Here is a 10,905-nt window from a genome sequence, read left to right on the forward strand (position 1 = left end):
GCGGCCTGTGGAGGCTCCTTGCCCGCACTCCTGGGCCGCTGCGTTACGGCACTCTGCTGTCAGGGCCGGGGCAGGCCGAGCTCAGCTGAGCTCTGGCCCTGCTGTCCCCAGGAGCCCAGCAGGGGAGGCGGGGTCCGGGCCAGCGCCTGCACCTCCTGCCTCGGGCTTTCCCGTTTTCTATCCCGGCGGCTAGTCTAGTTCCCTGTGGAGCACAAGGTCCAGGGAGGCCTCCTGGACGCGGGTGCTGCTCACCCAGCCGCTCTGCCCAGCTTCCTTCCACTGTGGGGCATCAGCATGTTCTCTGGGCACTCGGGGGTTTTCGAGGGGGGGGAGTGAGGGGGCATGCGTCCTCCCGCCCACCCATGGGAATCTGCACTTGGGGCCATTCTATGGACTGGGCTTTGCTTCCAATCTTGTTCCAGAACACCGCTCCAAGGCGGGTGGTTGCCTGCCCTGGGAGGGCCAGGAGAGGGGCCGTGGATCAGGGCTGGGCCGGGAGGGGGCCTGTGGACCGGGGCTGGACTGGGAGGGGTCCACGGACCAGGGCTGAACCAGGAGGGGGGCCGTGGACGGGGGCTAGACAAGGAGGGGTCCACGGACCGGACTGGGGCTGGACCAAGAGGGGGGCCGTGGACCGGGGCTGGGCCGGGAGGGGGGCAGTTCCTCCTTTCCTGCTGCGGCTGGGGCCACTGGGCTCTGCGTTCGCGGCACCTGGCTCTCGGGACGCAGGCTGCTGTCTGCTGTGCCTGCTGCCCCAGGGACCTAACCAGCCTGTCCTTCCCCCTCCGGCCACCTGGCTGCGCAGGGCTTGGCCCAGCTGTGTGTGACCATCGAGGAGTGCTGGGACCACGACGCAGAGGCGCGCCTGTCGGCGGGCTGTGTGGAGGAGCGGGTGGCCCTGATCCGGAGGTCGGTCAACGGCACTACCTCGGACTGCCTCGTCTCCTTGGTGACGTCCGTCACCAACGTGGACCTGCCGCCTAAGGAGTCGAGCATCTAGGCCCAGACTCGGTGGACCTGAAGAAGAAAAGAAAACCAGTTGTGATTTGTTTTGGAAATCCCTAAAACCAACAAACACATAAAATGCAGCTGCTATTTTCCCTTGACTTTTTATTATTATTATAATTATTATAATTATTATTATTAATGTTATTTTTGGATTGGGTCAGTTTTTACCAGCACATTGCTCTACTGTATCACCACGAGAGGGCGCGTCAGCAGGCGCTGTGGTGCTGAGCTGTGAATGCAGAACCAGCGCCGCGCTGAGGGCCTCGGACCGCTCCCGCCCTTGGGGTTCATTTTTCCTGCTTTTTCATTTGTCGTCTCAGAACCTGTGACACAAAGAAACCATCTCCTGTCTTAGGAAACTTCAATGCTGCAAACTCTACCTAGAGGAATCCTTTGAAGACTGTTACATAAGAACCGCCTTCCTCAGAAGAGGCGTCTCCTCCTCCCGCCCTCGCCCCCTCCTTTTTATCTGCCCTTTCCCCTTTTTAGACGGTGCGCTTCAGAAACAGCAGACGTGTCTTTCACGGATCTAACGGGTGTTGTCCTGACCGGGAAAAAACTGGGCTGAGGAGGAGGATGGTCCGAATTGGATTTGCGGGGAGGACGTGCTGGGGTGGGCTGGGCCGGGCTGCCCTCGGCCGGGCACGTTCGGAGCAGCCCCTTCTGCGGAGGCCACTTCTCAGGTAACCCAGAGCCGAGGGGCGGCCTTGCGGAGGCCGAGCGAGGTGGCGCGGGGGTTGGGAGCCTGAGCGCGGGCGGCCCGACGCCCCTGCGCCCAGCCAGCCTGCTTCCCGCTAGCTTGGGCTCGGGCATGGGATAGAACGTTTTTTCTGCCCTGACTTTAAGATGGGCAAGAATAGAAGTCACCACAGCTTAACGAGTACACTCTTGACAAGACCTGATGCTGTAAATACCTTTCCGTGGAGGAGGACGTGACTACTTGGCTTCCTCCTGTTCTCCAGGGACGCGCCCTGCACAGCCGGCTCGAGGCAGTCGCGCGCGGTGCACGTTCTGAAAACATGTCCTGTTGCACCGTAACCTCGCGCTCGCCAGCGAATATTCCTAATGCTGCTGTCTCGATGTTTGAATTTTTTTTAATTTATGAAACATGAAGTTTTTATTTTTAAACAAAACACATTCACACCCACATATATACACACACTTTGCTATGTGGCTTCCGAGGTTTAAATTTTGAAAAGTTAAAGAATTAAAACTTCACGACCACAGACCACCTCAAACCAGAAATACCTCAGAATTTTCTACTTATGTAAGTTTATTATGTATTTTGCTAGTTGTGTTGTCTGGTAGTAAGTATATTTTAATGTAAGTTGGCTTTTATGGCAAGGGAGATTAGAAGAAATAGGAAAAAAGAAAAACAGTTTTGAGTCTCTCGGGCGTGCTCCCATTTTTGTTTGACGAGCCCTTTAAATAGTTGTCATCAGCTGGAGTGGGCTGTCAGCCGAGTCTGGGCCAGTATGTTTGTGAAGGCTTTTCCTTCTGGTTTCTTATTTTATTTAAAAACAGCATCTGGAGGGTAGGTGAGTTGGTGGGCCATGGGGAGAGGCTGGCTGGGGAGGAGAGCTGGCGAGCGGCGTGCAGCGTGGTGATTTGGGGGTTTCCCACGCTCGACTGGCTGATATTCACGAGGACAAGTGACCTCACTGCCCTTGCACCTGCCGGAGCTGATTCCCCTTGAGATTTAATTCCTTAAGCCTGTCATTGCAGTGACTCGGGAAGATCCCTGGCTGCTCCGTGAGTCGGGCATCCGCCTGCCCCGAGCTCGGCCGCACCTGGGCCCCGCAAGTCAGGAGTGTGGGGCCCATTGCCCGTTGTGCTTCCTGTCGGAACATGGGCCGCCAAGTGATTACTGGACAGCGTGTTTTTGTTGTTAGCTGTGTCTTACTGTGTTTTGTTTAACTTTGATTTTGTGATGTGGTATTTTTCTTCCCTTGGAATAATTTTTAATGGCAAACAGGCCTTACAGCAGTTGCTTTTCTTTTCCACCTATTTCTCTAAGAAGCTTTAAAATATTTATTGACAAGTGCCATATCTGGTTTCTTGTGCCCTCTCCTCAGGCAGTGCCAGGCATCTCTCCCTTCACCCTCAGAAGAAACAAGCCTCACAGACGCCCCTCCAGTGCCGACCGCCTGCCCTGCCCGGGGCTGGGTGACCCTGTGCGTCCCGGCCGGAGGCCTGGGAGGATGCATTTTGGCCTGGCCGTGGCCAAGGGGAGCCGGGGCCTGCTGTGCGGCCTGCTGGTCAGGCTCCCTGGCGGCCTGTCCTCTCCCCCAGGCGGCTCCCGCTCTAATGGCCCTGCGCTCGTGCTGTGGTGTCCTGTGGGACCTTGGCTCCAGAGGAAGTGTCAGCAGAGGGACCTGCTTGGCAGCTGGGGGAGGGCAAAGTCTCCAGGGCCCGAGCTGCCCCTCGGGCTGCGGCCGCCTCCTGCCTTGTGCGGAGGGCCGCATGTTATTGGTCAGCCCTCCCACCTGCCAGAGGGCAGTTGGGCAGCTTCCTTGCAGGTCCGGCTCCACGAGCCAGGCAAAGCATCGTTTGCTGTCCTACTGCTCTGCGTTTATTAGGCCTCAGGCCTGCACCCTTCTCCACAGAGATTTCACAAGACTCTGCTTCTGGGGAGCTCCAATAACTGTTCCTTTTTAAGAAGTTTTGCCCCAAAGTCACTGGCGACTGGCAGGAGCAGAGTGAGGCCTGGTATTGCTTCTGCTTCGGCAGGCGGGACTGGTCCACCTGGGGAGGGGGGAGATCACAGCAGGGAGAGGCCTCGGATCTGTGCTTCATCCTGCCTGAAGACTCACCCAGTTGTCTAGGCCGCCTCCCGGTGTGGGACGGGCCTCGAGGAGATTTCTGTTCCGTTGTTGAACACGCGTGATCACTGAAGGGAGGTCCCCTGCTGGGGAAATTCAGGAGTGACCTGGAGAAAAAGGAAGCAAGCGGGGTGTGAGCCACTGCTGCAGTGGCCTGCAGCGGGGGCAGGGCCGCGGGGGGGGCTGGTGGAGGAGCGTCGCCTGCGGGACCACCCGTGTGGGGCAGTAGCACTTCGAGTGTGCGAGCCAGGGGCACCGACTGCGGCGGGCCGTTCCTGGGGAGGCAGCGTGCCTTCCTGCCTGGTGGGCTTCGGGGGCTGCGCAGAGGGCTCAGGCTCTGGACGTGTTTGTGCAGAAAAAGAAGAGTGTGGCCCAGCCTTGAATCTTTGGGAGGTGAGCGCCTCTCGCTTGTTCTCGTCAAGGGCCCGGCCCTGGACCCTGCTCGGGGGTCCGCGGTCCTGCCCACGTTCTGGCTCCGGCTGCCTGGCGCCCGGGCTGCAGGGTCTCCGGGGGCAGGCCAGCTGTGTGGGAGTCCACCACATGCAGCGCGGCCCCTGCGCCGAGGCTTTCAAGCTCTTTTTTAGTATTCAGTGTAAAGTTCCCAGCACCTCCAGGTAATGATATTTTAAAATTATATAGTAAGAGTAGGTGTGAGTTTTTAGAATTGGTACTAAAATTAGCTGAACAGTCCGGCATTGCTCCTGAGAACTTGGCTCGCTGCAGAGAAATACCTGTTCCGCTTGCTCTTCAGTCCCACCTCTTCCAGACTGGTGGGTGCTGGTGGTTCACCTTGGGTAGTCGGCCCGGCTCCCATCACAAGGACCAGACAACCCCTGTCCCAGAGGCCTGCGACTGCCCCGCACCCTGTCCTGGTGGAGCAGGGGGCAGAGAGGAGGTGGCAGTGGCTTTCTCTCCTCGTGCGTGTGCTGTGAATTCTCGGTCGATGGCTGCTTGGAAAACTGAACTAATAAAATACTTGGCCGTTGTGTGTTCAGGCAACTGATGACAGGTTTTACATACAGACACAGACCCAGTAATTCAGTTGATGACGCGTATGTCCTATCAGTTTTGGCTTGAAAAGGTTTGTTGAATTCAGGGTTAGAAGCAGCCTTCTCTAAGATCCCTGGTAGTTGATTTGTAACCAGCAATCCACCTATGAATGTATCCCAGATTTGTAGAAGGTTTGGAAAAGTTGTTTGAGATAATGATTTCATTTTGTATGTTTAAGAAAAAAATTGAAGTTTAAAATGCACCCTTGGAAATTAATTCAGTTGACTCAGCCAAATTTTTTAAAAGGTGCTTCATTCAAAAAGTCCATACACTATCAAAAAATTAGTGGAATATTTTTAATGTTCCTATTTTATACTCATTTTGGATCACCATAAAATCTTGGTTTAAACAAGATTTTGATTTTAAAGAATTTACCACTACTTAAATCTTTACCAAGTTTTTACTTTTTCATGATACTGTCTCCCAGATTTGAGTGAAGCAAGACTTTTTGATTGTGGTACTCCATGTATCCCTGTAGTGCCAAAACTAGTGATTCTTTATTTGCTCCTGTGGCAGCTTGTAGAGTAGCAGGAGTGTTTCTGTTGTTTTGTTTTCCTCATGGGACTTAAAATGCCTGTTCTCTAAATGCCGCTGTGTGTTGACTGGCCCTACCCTGCCTTCGTCCTTGGGCACATGGGCACACGCACATGTGCCGTGGGGTACACAGACGCTTGCAGAGAAGTGGTACATTCATTTGCAAAGTTTACGTTTTTGAGCTCACAGTTAATGAAAATATGACCTATTAGCTAATGCATTTCAGGCAGGTGAGTTTGGCCTTTTGCAAATGGCCGGGTTCTCTGGGGCCCTGGCAGTTTCTCCTGTCAGTGGGGCGTGGGCCCCCCTGATGGCGTTTGCATCCCAATGTTGTTAGGTAAGATTGTAAATAAAAGAATAGGTTATATAATAGAGATACAACTCTTGAAATTTTACTTTAAAAAATCTATAGCTCTACATATATATTTAGTTATATCACCCGACAGATTTCTTCTACACAGTGTGGAGATTGTTTTATACCACAGATTATTTTTATAAAGTCTAGTGAGTTTGAGTAGGAATGGTTTTGTAATCAGAGCTAATGCGGTTTGCCTTTCGGGTAAGTGTACACTGGAGCACGAGTGGGGCAGCGCCTCCGCTCGGCCCTCGGCTGGATTCCTGCGTGCGCTGGCCTGCGGTCAGCCACGCTTCGGCTCCTGTGGCTGGGGGAGGGGCCTGGCGTGGGCTTCACGTTTGTGCTTCCCCCTGAGATTTCTTTTGAACAGAGCGTTCTGAGAGTGAAAATCTTTAGGAAGTTCCCACCACAGGTCATAGCGACTTATGGACTGGACATGTGTGAGGGTGTTTTGGGAAACAGAAATTGTGTGGGGGTACAACTGGGGAGCAGGGTGGAGCTAGTTAATATTCAGGCTGCAAACACTTTGAAATGGAGATTTGGGGATTTGAGCTGTAGAATCCAACAACTAATTTATGTAGGGTTATCCAGTTTTTGAGACAGAATTATCTGCCTACAAAGGTTTTCTTACTTTACCATTCAGCATTACCGTTATAATGTGAAAGGCAGTCTTCATTTTAGCCCTTTTATTTTGAATAAAATAAAATAGAGAGGGGGTGGTCATTTGGGTGGGACTTTTTGATGGAAATAGAGGGACAATGACTAATAAAGCTAATTCCTTGTATCTGTCATTGCTAGACCTTGCCTGCTGGCTGTAGGCTGCCGTATCCAGAGGTGCACTGGATGGGGTTTGTGAAGAGAATTCTTGTGTGTCATTTTAAGCCAAATGTACTTCTAATTCAGCCTGGTTTAGGGTAAAGTTTTATATTTCACCCCTTTTATACTTTGAATAAATTTAGCTTCAGCAAATCCAGTAGCATACTGGGAGCCTATATATCGTTCCTTTCCCTGTTCCTCATGAAAGAACATTTCCCTGTTATCCAGCCACGTATCTTGGAATGTAATTCTGTTGTGCCTTTGTTTTTGTTGTCCCCCTACCTCCCACCCCAAAAAGCAACTGCTGTAAGTTTTTTTCAACCTATCTTTCCTAGCCCCAAAACCCACCTTTTTCCTTTTTCCCAGCTGTAATTTCTGGGTGCAGTTCTGGATCCAGGTATTTTAAGAACCAGTTACCTCAGACTTCGTGTTGGACAGTGTCGCCACCTGGTCCTCTCTACTGCAGGCTTGTCCTTGCACACGCAGCAACCTGCCGAGCGTGGGCACATGTTCTAAAGTGAAGCTCTTCCCAAGGACTGAACGCGCTCCGGCAAGCTCGCCGTGGCACCGCGGTGGCGTGGCTCCAGCACCATCCGAACGGTGCTTCTGGGGCTCCCCTTTGAATCCTGCCATCTTCAGTATTCTCTTGTCTGAATAGGCAGAGCGATTCGATTGGCTGGTCTTGCGCACAAATTAGTTCCAAAGATGAGCTCTTTTGTAACACATTTCCAGCCGCTCAAGCTCAAATGTAGAACATTCCTTTCAATGGTAGGATAAAAGCCCACCACCCACCACAGCGCATCTTGGGAAGGTGTCTGTAGCATATTTTGCTGTGAAATTAGGCCTTGTGGGATATGGCTGTTTGTCATTTTGATGTATTTTAAATAAATATATATTTTTTAAAGAGCCTTTTTTAGCAGTTCAAAAAGTTTAATTAACCAGCGGTCACCACATCTGAATTTTTGTCTCTCGGGCATAGATGGCAGACCAAGATTAGACGTGGGAGCTCGGCCAGTGCCAGCCTGAGCTGCCTGCAGGGCCCCGCACTGTCCTGACCGTGGGCGTGTCCGACCCTCTGCCCCGTCCAGCGACTGCTGAGTCCAGTCCCTGCAAGTGCGTGAGCCCCGGTGGGCTTTTCTCGAGCACTGCCGCAGGTGAAGTGTACGTTCTCCTGAGGGAAAAGGGCGCTCGTGCACGTTTGACCACCATGGCAAAGGAGAGGAAAGACCAGGCAGCACCTGGCTTCCGGGGGTGCTCAGGCTCTGGGAGTGGTCATCACGGAGACTGCCCAGGAGACCCGTCGGAAAAAGTTAAGATCTCCTGTGAGGGGAGGAATTGTTAAAATGCCAGCACACATCCTCTCCCCATTTTTTCTAGAATTCTGTAAAAATGCAAAGAAAATTGAATGGTACTTGAGAATTGAGGGGTGAGGGTTACCGCAGATTAGAAACATACTTGTAGGTTTCAGTTCCACAAATCCACACAATGCCATTTTTCAACTGTACAAGAGAATCTGCTTATGAATTTGACACAATCTTAGTATCAAAGGCCAAATTTTTCACCTGTTAATATTTTGTCACATTTGTCCTTGAATCTGAATAACTTTATACAGTACTGTAAATTTAACTTAAACATCGAGTTTGATGTCAATTCTTATGAAAAGAGCTTTCTGCATGTAACAGGCATACAGTTAAAGAACACAGCAGAGTACAAAATATTTAGGAACAGTTTTGGAACCAACAGGAAATGTCACCTCTCACTTGCCATCTTATGTATCAGTTTTACTAGCTACTTCTGAATTTGTACATTATTTGTAAGGAAAAGAAAGAAACCCTAAGACCTGTCTAACTTAGTGGAGAATGTGTGTGTTGGGTTTAGGATGGATAGCTAAGTCTTATTGCACTGTGTTATCTAACTTGTATATAAAAATTGTAATTGAAAGTTTGGATTCACCTGTTTCTCATGGTTTAAAAAGATAATTGCAAACTCTGGAAATGTGACTAGTACATGATTTAAGATTGTAGAAGTGAGGAAGCTCTTTCAAGTGCTGAAAACTAAAGACTTCTAGTTTTTGGCTCAAATTCATTAAGTACTGTTTGTATACCAGGATATGTGAGATGTATATGTAGTAGGTCACTTTCACCCTTGTAGCTATAAAACAAAAATTTTGTAGAACAGAGATAGCTTGTACTACTGAATTAACAAAAGTTATACTAAAGATCCTGTTTTAAAAATATATATATACAGAGTTAAGCTTGTTGCTGTTACCCTGTCTGGATTTGAAAAGTGTGCTGACTTATATATATTTATATATATTACACACACACACACACACACACACTCAAAATGGCCTAAAGCAGACATCCATGTAATTACAGTTGTAAAGTGAAGACATTTTGGAGAGAACATTGTATCATAGTTCACGCATTTGCAGTGGATCTTTGTTCCTTTTTACTGTGGTAATTTTAGAAATGAGTGTCAAGTTTGAAATTAGATCTGCTAAATTGGGGTTTTGCTGCTTGAACTCTGCACTGGGTCCTCAAATAAACCGATGTGAATGTAGTTTTTTCCCTCTGTGTGAAGAAGCAGCCACACCCCAACAGAATAGGAGGAAAAATCTAGAATATTTCAAGTTTTATCTTTTTGTATATGAAAATAAAATAACAATAAAAACAACCCCGTTTGTCTTTCTTAATCACATGGCAAGAGACTGAGGTTCTCTCTGTGGGAATTAGAAATAAAATGGTGCTGTCCCTCTTGTGGGCAGTTGCACATGGCCGAGCGCCTGGTTTTCGCGGTCCTGGGGCCTGAGGCTGGGCACAGGCTCCTTCTTGCCTTCAAAGCTGAGGGTCTAGCCAGGGACGCAACGGGCTTTGGAGTCCTTCACCTCCCCAATTCCCCCACCCCTCAGCTCCCCTTCCAACCCCTGCCCAGTCTTGTACCTTGTGGGTAACCCTAAGCAATATCTTTATAGATGGAATAGAGGAACCTAGAAAATAAGTTGTGTTCAGGACCACTCAAAAAGACCAGCTCAAGATACTCAACTGAGTACCAGGATCAGTGGCTGACTTACTGAAAAATAGTTATGGGGCCCTATCAAGATCTGAAACTGCAAAACAGGTCTCATGTTTGGGAGTTCCTGGTTTATCTCACTAAATGAAAACATGGTTCTCTACCAATAAAATAATGATGGCCTACCTAACAAGAAAAACACTTTTGTGTAGTAACTTAAAAGTCTGTACCATCTTTGGGTCCTTCCAGTGGGTTTAATGCCTTTTTTCTTCTTTTCTTTGTTTTTAGTGCTAAAGCATGCTTTTTAAAAATAATGTATTTTTATTAGAAAAGTTTCAAGTTTACAGAAAAATAATGTAGAAAATATAGATTTCCCATATATCACCCTGTTAGAGTGGTACCTTCCCATTTATAAACTACTGTAGTCCATAGGTTACATTAGGATGTTGTGTAGTCCTATTTTCTTTTACATTTTATTATAGTAACATATATACAAGGTAAAATTTCCCCTTTTAGCCACATTCAAATATATAATTCAGTGTTGTTAATTACGCTAACCATGTTGTCTTATCACTGCTATCAATTACCAAAACATTTCCATCATCCCAAAGAAGTTCTGTACCCATTTAAGCATTAATTCCCCCTTCTTTACTTCCACTCTGCTCCCTGGTAACCAGTATCATATATATTTTTGGTAACCTGCAGTCTAGTTTCTATGAATATGCTTATTCTAAATATTCCATACCAGTGAAATAACACAGTATCTCTCCGTCCTTCTGGCTTACTTCACTCAACATGATGTCTTCTTTATTATATGCTTGGGACTCCCTGAAGAATGTTTGATGAAGGGGTCCTTTATTTAGGTACCAGTTGTCCAGTCTTAGGCCCTTTTTGCTCTTTCAGATTTAGGTAGAAAATTCACCTTTCATTAATGAGTGCCCCTACTGAGCACATAGAAGGAGAGGAGGGCAAAAGGCTGACATTTTTGGATGAAGAGCTTGGAGCTGAAAAATTGGAAGGTTAGAACTCAGGGGTCATCTGGTCACTAAAAGAAATTTGGCACAGAAGCGTTTATATAAAAGCAGGTTTGCCTGAGTTGAACAACTAGAAAAGAGCCCTGGGCCGTTCAGTTTGCCCTTCCACCCGCCTCAAGTCCCAGACATCCCGAGGAAACACTGAAATTCCCTGGAACACACATTAAGAACTGGTCCAAGCCCTTTACTTTACAGGTGGGCGTACAGGCCCAGAGGGAGTTACCCCTCCTCAAAGCTGGGTTTCTTTTCTAATTATTCGTGACCCCTATCTGTC

The 10,905-nt window shown here is 48.7% G+C and overlaps 1 protein-coding gene across 2 annotated transcripts in view; it reads left to right on the forward strand.

The window, feature by feature from the left end:
* ACVR2B (activin A receptor type 2B) overlaps positions 1–9,261 on the forward strand; it is a 33,750-nt gene extending 24,489 nt beyond the window's left edge. For both annotated transcript variants that reach the window (XM_023584618.3, XM_004478392.5), the window contains exon 10: positions 806–9,261. In XM_023584618.3, coding sequence (XP_023440386.1) covers positions 806–1,000 — 195 coding nt within the window. In that variant the 3' untranslated portion in view covers positions 1,001–9,261. The remainder of the gene's footprint in view (positions 1–805) is intronic.
* Positions 9,262–10,905: the final 1,644 nt, after the last annotated feature.

This window comes from Dasypus novemcinctus, chromosome 26 (assembly GCF_030445035.2).
Source record: "Dasypus novemcinctus isolate mDasNov1 chromosome 26, mDasNov1.1.hap2, whole genome shotgun sequence".
NCBI lineage: Eukaryota > Metazoa > Chordata > Mammalia > Cingulata > Dasypodidae > Dasypus > Dasypus novemcinctus.